This window comes from Pelophylax lessonae (assembly GCF_965119305.1).
Source record: "Pelophylax lessonae genome assembly, chromosome: 5".
Lineage (NCBI taxonomy): Eukaryota > Metazoa > Chordata > Amphibia > Anura > Ranidae > Pelophylax > Pelophylax lessonae.
The window spans coordinates 403,946,102-403,963,271 of record NC_138772.1 but is presented as its reverse complement, the minus strand read 5'-3'; the positions used below and the strand labels follow the sequence as shown (position 1 = coordinate 403,963,271).

Sequence of the window (17,170 nt, the reverse complement as noted above, 5' to 3'; positions counted from 1 at the left end):
ATTCAGTTTTCTCTTACGTCCTCCGACAGTCGCCGCCCCTTCATATTCCTCACCAATGGGACGTCCCAAAGCAGTGTAGACATGAGGGGTGGGAAAAAAAAGCAGCCGCGCCTAAGGCAACGCAATACCCACATCAGAGAAAGGAACCTTACCAAAGGAAGGAAACCAACTGGGCAACATGAAAAAAACTTGCTCAACAGGAGCAACAACCCTGGAAAGAACAAGTAACCCAGGGGTAAAAATACCCCAACAGCCAAGGACCCAAACCAGGGACCCTAAGGCACTGCAGCACTAAGAACTTTGCGGCCAAAAGGAAGCATCTGCCGATGCCTGAACATCCACCTTGTAGAAGTTTGAAAAGGTGTGAACGGATGACCAAGCCACCGCCTTACACACCTGGGCCACAGAAGCCCGATGATGACAGGCCCAAGACGTACTCCGAGATCTTGTAGAGTGCGCCTTCACAAGCATGGGGGGAACTTTCCCCTTCAAAGCATAGGCCTGCTCAATGGTCTGTCTGATCCATTTGGCGATGGTAGAAGCCGACGCCGCCATGCCCTTCCGAGGTCCCTCTGGAAGGACAAATAGAGAATCCGTCTTGCGAAAGGATTCAGTCGATGACAGGTAAACCCTGATCGCCCGAACAACATCCAAGGAATGCAAAGCCACTTCCTTTGGATGTTTAGGCTTTGCGCAAAGCGAAGGTAGAACAATGTCCTCATTGAGGTGAAATTCCGAGATCCTCTTCGGAAGGAAAGACGGGTTAGGACGCAAGACCACCTTATCCAAATGAACCACCAAATACGGAGATCTGCAGGACAAGGCAGCCAGCTCCGACACCCTACGAGCCGAGGTGATTGCCACCAAAAAGGCGACCTTCTTGGACAACATAGACAACGAGATCTCCCTGATTTTTTCAAAGGGAGCATGTTGCAACACGGACAGAACAAGATTCAAGTCCCATGGAGGCAAAGGCTCCCTCCTAGGAGAGACCAGATGCCGCACCCCTTGAACAAAGGTGCCAACTAAAGAATTAGACGCCACAGGGCGCTGAAAGAGAACGGCCAGAGCAGAAATCTGACCCTTAATCGTGGCCAACGCCAAACGCTGGTCCACGCCCGTTTGAAGAAAAGCCAACACCCTTGATACCGAGTATGAACGAGGGGAATACCTCCTGGACTCACACCAGGCAAAATAGGCCTTCCAAGTACGGTAGTAAACCTTCCCCGAAGAGGACTTTCTAGCCTTAATCAAGGTGTGAATGACCTCAGGGGATAGACCCCTATCCTTCAGGATCTGGGTTTCAACAGCCAGGCCATCAAAGCCAGCGACTGTAAAGCAGGATGAAATATCGGCCCTTGAGACAGGAGATCGTCTCGAAGAGGCAGACGCCACGGAGCGTCGACCGCCAGATTCACGAGGTCTGCGTACCAAGACCGGCGAGGCCAGTCTGGTGCCACCAGAATCACCGTTTTCGGTTCCAAGGCCAACCTCCGAAGGAACCTGGACAGCAGCTGAATCAGTGGAAAGGCATACATCAGACGATACTGATGCCAGGGCGCCACCAACGCGTCTGAGGCGTCTGCCTGAGGATCGCGCGTTCTTGCCACGAACCTTTCCACCTTGTTGTTCAGATGAGACGCGAACAGGTCCACATCTGGGGACCCCCACTACTCGCACAACATCCGAAAGACATCCGGGTGAAGAGACCATTCTCCCTGGTCCAGGGTCTGGCGGCTCAGATAATCCGCCTGCCAGTTTTCCACCCCCGGAATGTGAACAGCAGATATCGCCGGGACGTGCGTCTCGGCCCAAGACAGAATGTCGGCTACTTCCCGAGCCGCTCGGGCACTCCTGGTGCCCCCTTGGTGGTTGATGTAGGCCACCGCTGTTGCATTGTCCGTCTGCACCCGAACCGGACGGCCCTGCAGCCTGTCCGACCAACGCCGAAGGCAGAGATTTATTGCTCACAATTCCAGAATGTTGATCGGAAGGGAGGACTCCTCCTCCGACCAAGTTCCCTGGGCAGACAGAACGCCCAGAACACCACCCCAGCCCGACAGGCTGGCATCCGTGGTGATCACAGTCCACGAGCAAGGGCGAAAGGACTTGCCCCCCCGACACCTCCGGGGACTGGAGCCACCACAGAAGGTCCCTTCTGGTGCGATGACTCAACGAAACCTGGAGATCCAGAGATTGCGGTCGTCCGTCCCACCTGGCCAGAATCTCCCTTTGGAGACCCCGCGTGTGAAACTGGGCAAAGGGTATAGCCTCGAAAGCCAAGACCATCAGTCCCAGACACCTCATGCATGTCCGGAGGGACGAACACTGAACGTCCCTGAGGGACCCGACTTCTTCTTGAAGCTTCCGGAGCTTGTCTTCCGGCAGGAAGACCTTCGCCTGAACAGAGTCCAGGATCATTCCCAGGTAAGGGAGACGAACCGACGGACACATCGTCGACTATGGAAAATTTATCGTCCAACCGAACTCTTGCAGAGTCTGCATCGTGACGGACAGGTCGTTCACCAGGCCCTGACTGGTCGCAGACCGAACCAGAATGTCGTCCAGATACCCCAGGATCGAGATGCCCTGGGCTCTCAACAAAGCCAGAACCGGCGCAAGCACCTTGGTGAAAACCCGCGGAGCCGAGGCGAGACCAAAGGGCAACGCCACGAACTGGAAGTGATCCTCCGCAATGGCGAATCGAAGGTACTGCTGGTGACCCTCGAAAATGGGAATGTGAAGGTACGCATCCTTCAAGTCGATGGAGGCCATGAATTCCCCCGGGACCAGGGCAGCCACCACCGAGCGCAGGGATTCCATGCGGAACTTGCGAACCCGCACAAAGCGGTTCAGAGCTTTCAAGTCCAGAATCGGACGTACCTTGCCCTCCTTTCTGGGCACAGTGAACAGATTTGAATAGAACCCCCGAAATCTGTCCCGATGAGGCACCGGAATCACCACTCCCTGAGCCCGCAGGTCCCGCACCGCCAGGTGCAGATCCCGCAAGCGCTCCGGAGACAGCTGAAGATTTGAGGGAAAAAATCTGCTCGCCGGCCGAGAGAGAAACTCGATCTTGTATCCAGATCGAACGATTTCCTGAACCCACCTGTCCCGAACGCTGGCCAGCCAGGGTTGAAGAAAACCGAGCAAACGTCCCCCCACCCGAGAACTGGGTGAGGGCGCCCCTTCAGGCCGCATTGTTATGGGCAGCGGACCCGGACTGGCCGGACTTTTGCTTACCTGCCCACGGCTTCTTCTGGGAGCCTTGTCCCTTGAAGGGCTTACCCTTATAGTGCGACCGAAAGGCACGAAAGGACCCTGAGAGGGCCTAAACGAAGCATTCTTCTTACCGCGAACAAACTTAGACTTGTGAGACTGGGGCAAAAGAGTACTCTTACCCCCAGAAACACCCTTGATCAGAGTATCCAAGGATTCGCCAAAAAGGCGAGAGCCCGCGTAAGGCAAATTAGCCAAAGTCTTGCGAGAAGATTGGTCAACAGACCAACATTTCAGCCAGATCAGGCGGCGGTTCAACACCGCCACAATCTGCAGACGCGCAGCCAAAAGGGACCATATCTAGGTCCGCATCACACAAATACATGACACCCTGATGAATCTGATCCACCATAGCCAATGTCGACGGCGAAGCAGAGTCAGCCACCAGAGCGCGCCTGAGCACCTGCGTCCAATCGGCAATAGCCTGGGCTGCCATAATGGAAGCAAAAATAGGCTTCAGCATAGAGCCCGCAACCGTATAAGAGTGACGGGCCAGAGACTCCAATCTCCTGTCCGTAGGGTCCCGGAACACCGGGGTATCCTCAGCAGGAATCGCAGTGGATTTATTCAAAATCGCCACCGCGTGATCCACCTGAGGCGGCACACACCAACGCTCATCAGTAGCCGGTGTAAAAGGATAACGCAGCTTGAACCTACTCGGCACAGCAAAAGGTTTTATGTTGCGCCATTGCTCCGCAACAGCGCGCTGAAATTCCGTAGAGCAAGGAAAAACCTGCGACATTTTGCGTTTTCTCTGTGTCCCATAAGAGGACCTCAAAGCAGGAGGACATGGTTCATCCTCCAAATGTAGCGTTTGTTTGATAGAAGCAACCAACTCATCCATGATTGCAAGCTCTTCGGACGAGCCAGGGGGAGAATTATCAACCCCTTCCACCTCAGCCTCCCCTTCAGACCCCGCAAGGTCTAAAGAAGAACGAGACCCTGAGAAGGGCACACCAGCCATAGCATCCTCATCGCCCTCTGAATCAGAGGAAATGGACACCCTGGGCCTTTTCGTGGAACGATCAGCCACCAGCATCTGCACCTGAGCAGCAAGGTTAGCCACAATAGCAGCCAGATCAGCCCCCTCAGGGGAAGCAGCAGCAGCCCCCTGGCCCCCTACCAAGGAGGGAGGAAACTTGCTTTCCTGAGAATCCATGCCCCAGTAACTTAGGAAAAAAAAAAAAAGTACTGCCCCTTTAAGGTCGCGGCGATCGCTCACCGCACTCACAGCACTCACAGAAACACACTGACCCACCGGGCTAGGAACACAAAGGCAAGGAATACAGGAATGGAAGGTAAAACCTGGAGAGGTCACACAGGCTGCTGCTTCATCGATCGCTGTCCTCAGAGCAAAAGGAAGTGATGCGAGACCGACCGCCCACATAAAGCCTATGTAAGGCTACACAAACACGGCCGCCAGCCGAGGCTATAGAGGCAGAAAACACTGACATGTGGCCCGCGCGATCGCCGCCAAAACGGCGCTCTCACCACACAGGGTCGGTCACCACAAAATCGTCACAAAAAAATGGCGGACCGCAGTAGCGGCCGCCGCACAGTATGCCCACAACATGTCTTACACAAGCATGTCCTTCACAGCACACAGCATGTCACACAGCCTGTTACACAGAGCAGGAGAGCCCCCCCCCCTTGCAGCCCACAGAGAGCAGCTATACTGACAGGGAGCTCAGCATTATGCACAGACATGCAGGGTCCCACAGTCCCAGACTGACACCCAAGACAGACAGCTCCCCACACAGAAATATACTTACCATCCGGATGGCGTGGGGAGCCTGCACAAGCGATCAAACCGCTGCACCAAGGACAGGGAGAGTCGCAGCCAGGACGCAGAGGAATTGCGGTGCGAAACCGCATGGCGTCCAGTGAGGTAGCCACCTCACCACAGCATCCCTGCAGCGGACAGGGATGGGTCGTTCATATTTGCCAGGGAAACCTAGCTGAACGCTCGATGGCAGGCTGGGAAGCCACTGGCCCTGAACCCCGGATAACCAGGGAGGCCAGCCCGAGACCCAGCACCGCACGATCATCTTTATCAGAAGACCTGACTAGAGCTGAAAATAAACAGCTAAGTAAAGAAAGAGAAAAAAACTCCAAATAAAATCAAAGAGAAGAAGCTGAGGCTGAAAAGCCCCAGCACAGGAAACGTCTAACCTACTCCTGAGCTAGACAAATGAAACTGAGGTTGGAATGCAGGAAGCAGGAGGGTATTGACTGAGGGGACCACCCCCTGGGGGTGGGGTATGCTAAAAGCTTTGATATTAACATATTCTGTTGTCTAGCCACTCCTACGGAGCAAAGGTCAATAACCCATTGGTGACGAATATGAAGGGGCGGCGACTGTCGGAGGACGTAAGAGAAAAAAGGCATTGCAACTGAAGCCACAATATTTAAGTGGTAGTACAGCACCCCTGCTTCACTCTCTTTGGAAGAGGTCTTCATTAGGGACTGGATAAAAACCTGCGCGGACCTTTACTACCCTGGAACTATATAGACCCTCTCAGCTAACCCCATGCTCTGCACAACATACCAAGGAAAAACCCCAATGCAGGATCCAGTGCCCGAAGCAACGTCACCCAGCGGCACGTCTTCCATTTCATTTGTGGGATCCAGATACGGTCGCAGTGGCGTGCGTATGGTAGGTAGCCAAGTTGCCGCATAAAGTATGTATAAATATAAAGTACAGGAAAAAAGGAGCATCCATCATCTAAGTACACTAGCAAAAAAAGTGTAACTGTCAGTTCTGCTTGGTAATGACCAATCACCTGAAGGTAGTAACATCTATCCCAGTTGTCTAGGAATATGCCTGCGTCCTGTACGATCAAGAAAATATGCACACCACTTCTTTGGGTTTGCACTAATGCAATATCATCCAACTGTAAGTACAGAGTGCTAATCTAAAGTTTATGCCTCTGTAGTGCCCCCCCCCCCCCCCAAAAAAAAAAAAAAGAAAGCCTGCAGCCTCCAATATACTGTATATAAAGATATTCAGAGAATTCAAGCTACAGCCTGCAGCTACTGCAGACTGAAAATCACTACATATACCAATTGTCTAGCATTGGAAATGCACTGGCAATTTGCTTTTGTTGCTGATAATACCTCAGATTTTTTAATTCCTCAGATTTTTTAATTTCATACAAACAGCTGACTACATCTGAGGGTAGGGGACAATTTTAGAGAAGAATTCTCACTTACACCAAAGAAGTGTCAAAACTACCACACCGTGACCCATCTGTTTTTAAACAAAAGACTGTAAAGAGATTTGACAAATATCCACTGTACCCATTTCCGTATCTAGGGTGCTGAAGCCATTTATTGTCACCTTTTGACATAAATTGATTTACTGGTGATTTATGAGAGACAACATTAAAGTGTCACTTAACCCACAAGAGCAAAAATAGAATTTTTTGTAAGAACTTACCGTAAAATTATTTTCTCCGAGTCCTCTGACAGTCGCCGCCCACTCATACAGTCTGCACTTTGGGGTATTGGTCTTATCCACAGGAGTAAGCTAGGCATAAGATTTTGTTAGAAAACATTCACAAAACCTTTGTATAGACACACCTACAGGGGGCTGTCCCTCTGGTCCAATACCCCCCAGCTAGCAGCATTCCCAAATCAGTTTGGTAGCAAGCAGTATAGAGATCCATGAACCCCAAAAGAGGAGTCTGTCAGAGAATTTTAAGGTAAGTTCTTACAAAAATCTTACCGTTAGTTTACCGGTAACGTCTTTTCTCATGAGCCTTCCAGGACGGCCCAACATGAGAGATGATAGGCTCCTCCTACCGGAAACACAATCAATTAAAACACAGTTAAAAGGCCCCACCCTTCCCTCTATCCTCAGTTGTAAAAAAGTATCTTCCACAACCAAATTCCTTGAGGGAACCGTGTATCACAGTCAATTCATAGGCACTTACCCTTTTTAACTTGTTTGCACCCTTTGATAGGGCGGGTAGGCCGGCCGTCCTGGAAGGCTCATGAGAAAAGACGTTACCGGTAAACTAACGGTAAGATTTCTCCAATCGCCTTCCAGGACGGCCCAACATGAGAGGATACTAGATTAACCTCAGCCTACCTTAGGGTGGGACAACTGCCTGCAAGACCTTGCGTCCAAAGGTCAGGTCCTGTTGAGACAGTACTTCTATCCTGTAATGTTTCAGGAAGGTGTTCTGGCTGGACCAAGTGGCTGCCATGCGGATCTGTTCCCAGGATGCTCCTGCCTTCTCGGCCCAAGATGTTGCTAGGGCTCTTGTAGAATGAGCTTTAACTTTAACAGGAGCTGGGACACCTGATGCCTCATAAGCGATGGTAATTGCTTGCCTGATCCATCTAGAAATTGAGGGCTTGGAAGCCTGCAATCCTTTCCTAGGTCCAGAATGAAGGACCAGAAGATGGTTTGACCTTCTAAAGCTCTTTGTCCTGTCTAAGTAGATGAGTAGAGCTCTTCTAACATCAATACAGTGGAACTTTTCCTCCTTACTGTTCTTTGGGTTGTCACAGAAGGAAGGTAAATTGATCTCCTGTACTCTGTGAAAAGGAGATGCCACCTTTGGGAGATATAGTGGATCTGGTTTTAGGATTATCCTGTCTGGGCATACGGTCATAAACGGTTCTTTGATAGAGAGGGCCTGGAGATCCCCTACTCTCCGAGCTGAAGTGATAGCCAGCAAAAACGTCAGTTTTAAAGACAACCGTTTGAGGGAAATCTGTTCCAAAGGTTCAAAGGGAGACCTAGATAACGCCTCTAGGACCCTTGTCAGGTCCCAAGGAGGGAACCTGTCTTTAGACAAAGGAGTAACTCTTTGTCTGGCTAACAAAAATCTGCTTATCAGTGGCTCTCTTGCCAGACGAGTGTCCAGGAACACCGAGAGAGCCGCAATTTGTACCCTAAGAGTGTTAATGGCCACACCCTTATCCACCCCGTCCTGTAGAAACTCTAGGATTACAGGGGTAGAGGGGGAGTCAAATCCTCTTTGCTTACCCCAGGTACAAAACTTTTTCCATACCTTAGTGTAGATTTTCTTGGTAATAGGTTTCCTGCTCAGCAGAAGAGTATCTACAACTCTCTGTGAGCAACCTTTTGAAATTAAGAGTTGGCTTTCAGTAGCCAAGCTGCCAACTGAAAAAATTCCGGGTCTTGGCATAACACTGGACCCTGAGATAACAGGTTTTTTGAGACCGGCAGATGCCATGGGGGAATCATTGCCATGGTCTTCAGAGTGGCAAACCAAGGTCTTCTTGGCCACCAAGGGGCAATTAGTATCAACCGGAGGTCCCCCGAGTGATTCAGTTTCTGAAGAACTCTCGGGATCAACATTAGAGGGGGGAAGGCGTAAGCCAGACTGAAACCCCAAGGTTGAGCCAGGGCATCCAACCCCATCATTCCTCTGGACCTGGTGAGGGAGAAGAATTTTTCCACTTTCTTGTTCTGCGCTGTGGCAAACAGATCTATTTCTGGTGTTCCGAACCTCTGTGTAATCTTTTGAAAAATTCTGGGGTCTAACTCCCATTCTCCTTCCTGAATCAGATGACGACTGAGGAAGTCTGCCTGCAGGTTGTTTTCCCCCCTGATGTGGACTGCTACTAGAGAGACTACTCTTTCCTCGGCCCAGCTTAGGATTGAGGAGGCTAGATCCAAGAGGGGTCTGGATCTGGTTCCTCCTTGCCTGTTCAGGTATACTACCGTTGTAGTATTGTCTGAGAGAATGAGGACCTCCTTGTTGTGGATGTTCTCTTTGAAAGCTTTCAAGGCTTCTCCTACAGCTTTCAACTCCCTGAAATTGGAGGAGGCTTGAGTTGTCGCCAACTCCCAGATCCCCTGTGCATGAGCTCCTTCCATGTGTGCACCCCAGCCCTTGGTACTGGCGTCTGTAGTGATCTCTATAGGATCCCATTGTCCCCAGGGCCTGCCCTTCCCTAGGTTGGTCTGTTCTTTCCACCATATCAGGGATTCCCGGGCCTGAGGGGTGAGGACGACTTGTTCGTCCAACGAGTCTGTTTTTCTGTCCCAAGATGACAAATGGAAAAACAGAAGTTCCCTTGCGTGCAATTGTGCCCACACCAAGGCTGGTATGCTGGCTGACATCAAGCCCAATACTCTCAGAACATCTCTTCTGGAGCAGGATGGGGAGTCTTCTAACCCTTGGACTGAGGTGACTATCTTGTGCATCCTTTCTTGGGTTAGGAATAGTTTTTGAGCCTTTGAGTCTACTAGAAAACCTAGAAAGTTCCGGAGCTGGGATGGGACCAAAGCTGATTTTTTCAGATTGATAAGCCATCCTAGGCTCTCCAAAACCTCTATTACACGATGGGTATCCTGGTTTACCTGGGTCTCTGATTTCCCGAAAATCAGTAGATCGTCCAAGTAGGGGATCAGGGCAATCCCCAACATGTGTAGGTGGGCTACCGCCTCTGCAAGAACCTTCGTAAATATTCTTGGACTGGCAGCTAGACCAAAGGGTAGTGCCCTGAACTGCCAATGAGTCGTTTCCCCATTGTTCTCTAAGGCAAACCTCAGGAACTTTTGATGTTCTGGGTGGATGGGAATGTGTAGGTAAGCGTCTCTGAGGTCTAAGGTGGTCATGAAGACATCCTTTAGTAAGTTCTTTCGTACTGAATAAATTGTCTCCATTGAAAATTTTTTGTACGTCAGGAAACTGTTGAGTTTCTTCAGGTTTATTATTAGGCGGAATTTGCCTGATGGTTTTGGAACCACGAACACATGGGAATACACCCCTTGTAGATGCTGATCCTCTGGTACTGGGGTTATTACTAATTGCTCTGCCAGTTCTTGAATCCCCTGAAGTAGAGCTTCTTTGACCTGAGGTTTCTTGGGGACCTGAGTTATGGTAATTGTGGTGGGTGGTATTGAATTGAATTGAAGGCGATAGCCTTCCTGAATGAGGTTGTAAATATATGGGGAGACTGAAATTTTTCCCCACTGAGGGAGAAATTTTTTCAGTCTCCCCCCCACCTTGATGGTGGCGTCACTTGTTGTCTCTAGAGCCCACTGAGGAGGGAAAGAGCAAATTATTCCTTTGTTTTCCCTTCCTGAAACCCCATCTCTTGTTGGGTTCTCTTTTACGTCTATTTTGACTATGTTCCTGGGGGCCTCGAAAAAATTTTCTGGGAACATCCTTCCTTTTAACTGGAAATTTCTTCCCTTTTTCTGAGGACCTAGCTAGAACCTCATCCAACCCAGAACCAAATAATAATGATCCTTCAAAAGGCAAGGCACAGAGCTTTGACTTTGAGGTGAGGTCACCCTCCCACTCCTTCAACCAGATAGCTCTTCTGGCTGAGTTTAAAAGGGCACCTGTCTTGGCCGAAGCTACAACCGACTCAACAGCTGCATCTGCCAGGTAAGTCACTGCCTTCCCAATCAGGGTCAGTGAGTCCTGTAAATCTTGAGTCTTATCCTGGGATAAGTTTTTATTCAACCTGTCTAACCCACAGCAGGTATTCCTTGCTACACAAGAGGCAGCCAAGGCTGGGGCCATGGTAGAGGCATTGGCCTCCCAGGCTTTCCTCAGGAGAGACTCCGCTTTCCTATTCATGGCATCCTTAATGCTGCCTGAATCAGCAAAGGAGAGGTCCGATTTCTTGGTTACTTGAGCCAAGGGTGCATCTAATTTTGGACTTTTAATCAGCTGTTCGATATCTTCCTCCTTAAAGGGGAAACTGCGTTTCCATGACACTGGTTTCTTAAACTTAGTCTCTGGACGCTGCCATTGCTGAAGAACCAACCCTTTGAGGGATTGGTGGATGGGAAAAACTCTAGAAGGAGTCTTACCTAGACCCTTGTAGAGTCTGTCCTGAGCTGATGTCCCTACTTGTACGTCAGGTATTTCTTCAGAGGCATACACAGCTTGAAGAAGCCCTTGCATGTTATCAAGTCCAAACAGATTCCTGGAAGGTTCTGCTTCCTCTGTTTCATCTGAGTCCCTATCTCCTTCTCCCTCTGAATTGGACTGGGAGATTGAGTGGTTCAAATCCTCTTCTTCCTGTCTACTTCCTTGCAGACCTGAAGGTAGACTCTGAGAAAGGGGCTGGCTAGTTTGTCCTGCTTTAACAAAAAAGCTCTCCTGTGAAGAGGTCCCTTCCCCTGCCTGAGAGGCTGGGGGTGCTAGGGAAGTTTTTACAGTCTGGATTGTTGTCAGCATTTCCTCCCGGACTGTTTTTAAAAAGTCTTTCATAAGGGCTGATGATTCTTTTCCTGCCAGTTTGTAAATGCATTTGTAGCAAAATGGTTTTGTATGGGAGGGAGGTAATTTGTCTGCACAGTTACCACACTTTTTAGAGGCAACAGATCCTGGCCCTGAGACAGTAGAAGTTTCCTGAACACCACTCTGGGACTCTGGAAGACAGGATACAACATCGATTAGTATCACTGTTCCCACATATGCAAAGGTATGAGGCCCTATAGAAAAGACACTTAACAGTCCTACTATGGGCAGGGAGAGGGAACATCAAGCATTTTTTAGGGAAAATACATCAGCAGACATTTTCTGTTGAAAGTAAGTTTCTAGATGCACTACAGCACTTACCCGGGTCCGACCTGGGTTTGGCTGCTTTTGCTTGGCCCAGCGCTTCTTCCTTCCCTGGTGGGTGAGTAGAAGGCTTCATCTCCCTGGCAGCTGTCCGAGCTCCTACGGCCTGGGAGCTGCACTACCGCATGTAAAGCGGTTCCGGCGTCTCCTCCACCTTCTCCTTCCGTGTTCGTCGGAACTGACGTCACCGGATGTCCGACTCCTTCCGCTCCGACCGCGAGGCTTGAGGCGCTCGCGTCTGACGTCACTTCCCGCGGGAATTTTGAATCTGATCTTTCGTGGAGGAGAGCTGCTGGCGCCGGGAAAAAACAGAGAAAGACCAGAGGGATCACCCAGGGTGACCGACGGTTCCCCCGATGGAAGAGGCGACCTGTGAGAGACCCGGGAGGGGTGGCAGGTAGAGCTCTACTCTCAATGGCTTCGCTGAACCTGGCTCACAGGGGGACCATAGGACTATCACAAAGTCTGCAGGTCAGTAAAAAACAACAAACGTTTCGTAGGAAGAAACACAATCTAAACTGAGGATAGAGGGAAGGGTGGGGCCTTTTAACTGTGTTTTAATTGATTGTGTTTCCGGTAGGAGGAGCCTATCATCTCTCATGTTGGGCCGTCCTGGAAGGCGATTGGAGAAAATTATATTTTCTCTTACGTCCTCTGACAGTCGCCCCCACTCATACAGTCTGCACTTCTGGGATGTCCCAAAGCAGTGTAGATGAGAGGGGTGGGAAAAGTAACCGTCAAAAAGGCAACGCAGCACCCAGGTCAGAGAAAAGAACCTTTTCTGAACCAGAAAGGTAAACACTGGGTAACAGGAAAGCTCAACAGGAGCGACAAACCCAGGAAAGCAAAATAACCAAGGGGGAAAAACCCCAACAGGAGGAGACAGGCTAAAAACCGCCATGTCTCCCCTAAGGCACTGCCGCATTTTAGAACTTTGCGGCCAAAAGTTCAAGTTTGCAAAATATAGTAAAGGTATGCACGGACGACCAGGTCGCCGCTTTGCACACCTGGGACACCGACGCCTGATGGCGGAAGGCCCAAGACGCATTAACCGATCTGGTAGAGTGCGCCATGCCAGGGAAAGGTGGAACCTGATCCCTAATTGAATAGGTCTGTACAATCGTCTGTCTGATCCATTTGGAAATGGTTGCCGCAGACGCAGCTGTACCCTTCCGAGGTCCCCCAGGAAGGACAAAAAGAGAATCTGACTTTAAGGATTAAGTAGACGACAGGTAAACCCTGATCGCCCTCACCACATCCAAGGAATGCAAGGCAAACTCCTTAGGATGCTTAGGCTTCGCACACAGCGAAGGCAAGACAATGTCCTCGTTGAGATGGAAATCCGAAACCACATTCGGAAAAAAGGACTGATGAGGTCGCAAGACCACTTTGTCCCTATGAAAGGCAACTTTCTGTGACAGCATCGGCAGAGAAATCTCCCAGATGTTCTCAAAGGGAGGACGTTGCAAAATGGACAAAACCAAATCCAGGTCCCAAGGAGGCAAGGGTTCCCTCCTAGGGGGAGCCAGATGACGCACCCCTTGAATGAAAGTGCGGATCAAGGAATTCGATGCCAGAGGGCTTTGAAAAAGAATGGGCAGCGCAGATAACTGGCCCTTAATAGTGGTCAGCGCCAGACGCTGCTCCACACCAGTTTGCAGGAAAGCTAACACCCTCGTCACTGAAAAGGAGCGGGGATGGAACCCCTGGGATTCACACCAGGCGAAATAAGCCTTCCAGGTACGATAATAAATCTTACCGGATGAGGCCTTCCTAGCCTTGAGTAAAGTAGGAATGACTGCCGATGAGAGACCCCTGCCTCAAGACCTGGCTTTCAACAGCTACGCTGTAAAATCTAGCGACTAAAGCAGGATGGAAGATCGGCCCCTGAGACAGAAGATCGTCTTGAAGTGGGAGCCGCCAGGGAGGCTCGACGACCAGTTGCATGATGTCCGCATACCAAGACCGGCGCGGCCAGTCTGGGGCTACTAGAATTACCAACCTCGGTTCCGAGACCAACCTGCGAAGGAATTTGGACAACAACTGAATCGGGGGAAAGGCATAAATCAGCCGATACCGATTCCAAGGCACTACCAATGCGTCCGAGGCGTCCGCCAGAGGGTCGCGTGTTCTTGCCACGAACCTTCCCACCTTGTTGTTTAGCCGGGATGCGAACAGATCAACATCCGGGGATCCCCACTGTGCACACAGCATCTGAAACACCTCCGGGTGTAGGGACCATTCCCCCTGGTCCAGGGTCTGGCGATTCAGATAGTCCGCCTGCCAGTTCTCCACTCCTGGAATGTGAACTGCCGAAATCGCCGGGACCTGCGTCTTGGCCCAAGACAGAATCTCTGCCACTTCCTTGGCCGCCCGGGCACTCCTGGTGCCCCCTTGGTGATTGATGTAAGCCACCGTAGTTGCGTTGTCCGTCTGCACACGCACAGGGCGGCCCTGAAGACGATCCAACTAACGGAGCAAACAGAGCCTGATTGCTCGCAGTTCCAAGACATTTATCGGAAGGGAGGACTTCCCCTCCAACCAAGTGCCCTGGGCAGACAGATTGCCCAGAATGCCACCCCAGCCCGAAAGGCTGGCGTCCATTGTTACCACAGTCCATAGCAACGGTGAAAAGGATTTTCCTTCCTTCAGAGCCGGAGACTGGAGCCACCACAGAAGATCCGATCTGACTGGGGGGCTCAAAGAGATCCCCCTTTCCAAGGAGTGAGGATGCCTGTCCCACCTGGTCAGAATCTCCGCTTGCAGAGATCGTGTAGTAAAAAGGCTGAGACTGCAGCCCCAGCCAGGGAAAAGCCAGCCTACTCCTATGCTAGGCAAAGAAACTGATTTGGGAATGCTGCAAGCTGGGGGTATTGGACCAGAGGGACAGCCCCCTGTAGGTGTGTCTATACAAAGGTTTTGTGAATGTTTTCTAACAAAATATTATGCCTAGCCTACTCCTGTGGATAAGACCAATACCAAGAAGTGCAGACTGTATGAGTGGGCGGCGACTGTCAGAGGACGTAAGAGAAAATCAGTCTGCATATGCAGTAAAGAATGCTTGTTATACTCACTGTGGAACCTAAGGGGTAAATCCTCTGCATTGTGTAAAAAGGCTGTTTGATCCTGTCTTCTCTGATTTTTTCCTTCTTTTAGAGGGGTCCTTTGCTAGATGAGTTTTTTTTTTTTTTTTGGGGGGAGGGGGTGCATGTGATTAGCACAGGGTCAATCAGCACTGTCCAGATGGTCAGGAGTCATGCAGCCTCAAAAGACAGTCAGAAGATAATGAAAACTCCTCCTACAAGCTTTAACCAGTGTTCAGCCGTAGAAGTCACAAAACTGTTATATACTGCTGATGAGGAAAGGCATTTAGCAGTTTGTATTTACTAAAAAAAAATTGCATTTCCATGTTGTGTACTGTGGGAGACCAGATCTAGTGAATGCAGGGTCCTAGGTTTAGTGACACTTTAACTGCTTGAACTGTCCGTTTATAAACAAGCAGGGAAAAATAGAAACAGTGGAGTAGATGGGCTTAGTTGCAGTAAATGATCACATAAAAAGCTGCAAAACACAAAAAAGATGGTAAAAAAATAGCAGCAACTGGTAAAGTCAATTACCAAGCAACTAATGCTATCAACACTTCAGTAGTTTTAATACGAATACAGGCTAGCAGGCTAGACTAACAGATTTAGGTACACCTTGAAATTGAAGATGAACTCCAGCTCACATTGCAGTTAAGCAACTGTTTTTTTTTTTTTGGGATAAACATTTTACATAAATAAAAGCTGATCATTGTAAGCACCGCTTTCAGTGTTAAATTGGTTGTCTCAACACTAACTGCTACATTTTTAGGAGAGCTTGTTCTATTGAAAAACAAACAGACTTACTGGCCGGATCATCAGGTAAAAAAAAGGAAAAATATTAAAAAAGAAAGTGAATGCAGCCATCATATACAAGAATTGGTAAAACTGAAATATAAATAATGTTTTGCTTTTGGGTTGAATACTACTCTAAACCGAGTCCTTTATTAACTCTTCGCAGCAAAGATTTCACAGATTATCCAACATACTCAGTAGGAGGGCATTAGAAGGGTAGGTATCAAAGTGTAAGAGGTCCTTCTAAAAGAAACCGTATGGCAGTAACTAAAAAAAGCTTCACAAATTAATAAAATAAAGATGTGTGCTTTACATACATTATGTGCAATATGGGAGCACAAAAATAATTAATGGAAGGGGGAAAAAACCAGGAGGAGAGCACAGTCAAAGTAACATGATTGATGCTCATCCATTAATGAAATTCCATTGCTGTGTTACGCCTGTGGATGCCCATATACCTTTCTTTTGGTTACAGCTTTAGCAATCACACACAGACTTCCAAGGTAGATTTATATTGGATTGGTGGCTGTGAGAAATTTCTCAGTATTGACTTTTTGTATGTCCGAGACCGCTATGAGGCCGCAGTAGGTATGTTTTTATTGGTAATCTGGTTATCCTAAAGCATGGAGAAACAGGTGAAATGCAGCAATACTATAAAAAAAATGAAGAAGTACTTAGCAGAAATGCGATGTCCTTTGTGCCTCCGAAGGCACTAGTTTCAATTTTGACTGAAGTGTAGCTTTAACAAGATAAGTAGGGATAGAATACCACTACAGGGTAATCTATAGAATAAGGCATGAAGACCAAAAGTCACAAAAAGGTGTAGTGTTCATTATGTCGTAATAAGGATTTATATGAATAAAATTTAAATAACCTACAAAAAAAAAAAAAAAAAAAACTTGCAACCTACTGGAAATACCTACATAATAGTGCAACTTGCTGGATATACCAACATAATTGTGACCAAACATGCTTAAGAGTCTACACGCTACTGAGATTCTTTACTTACTTTGCTCTGCTTAATATACCAATCTAAAAGAAACAAAAGAAATCCTTACAAGTAAATTCTTCACCAGATTTTTCACATTCTGGCCCATGGTCGGTGACTGTGGTCCACTGGATGCAAGTTTTATTAGTGTTGCAAGAAAATTCTTGCATTTCTTTACATTATCCATTGCTTCCTGTTGTGAACAACAATGCAAAGTGGTTAAAAATTCAGAATTGCAAAAGTTTCACGCTAGTAAATAAAGGAGACTTAGCCAATACACAATTTACAACATGGTTATATGTGTGAATCTACCAAAACATTTTGAAATTCTATCCAATCAGTCTTGTGATCTAGGCATCTCTGCCAGACAGCAAAGCCAGGCAATGGCCTCTACTGCAGTTAGGCAGCTTGGCCAAAGGCCAAAGCATTTTAATCAAACAAAGCCTTTTCATCGAACGTAG

The 17,170-nt window shown here is 48.8% G+C and overlaps 1 protein-coding gene across 1 annotated transcript in view; it reads right to left on the bottom strand.

The window, feature by feature from the left end:
* Window positions 1-17,170, bottom strand: part of TAF4B (TATA-box binding protein associated factor 4b) — a gene marked incomplete at its 5' end in the record, with an annotated part of 319,056 nt that overhangs the window by 241,074 nt on the left and 60,812 nt on the right. Inside the window, one exon of the mRNA XM_082258681.1 lies at window positions 16,780-16,902. Within this exon, the coding sequence (XP_082114807.1) occupies window positions 16,780-16,902 (123 nt within the window). The remainder of the gene's footprint in view (window positions 1-16,779; window positions 16,903-17,170) is intronic.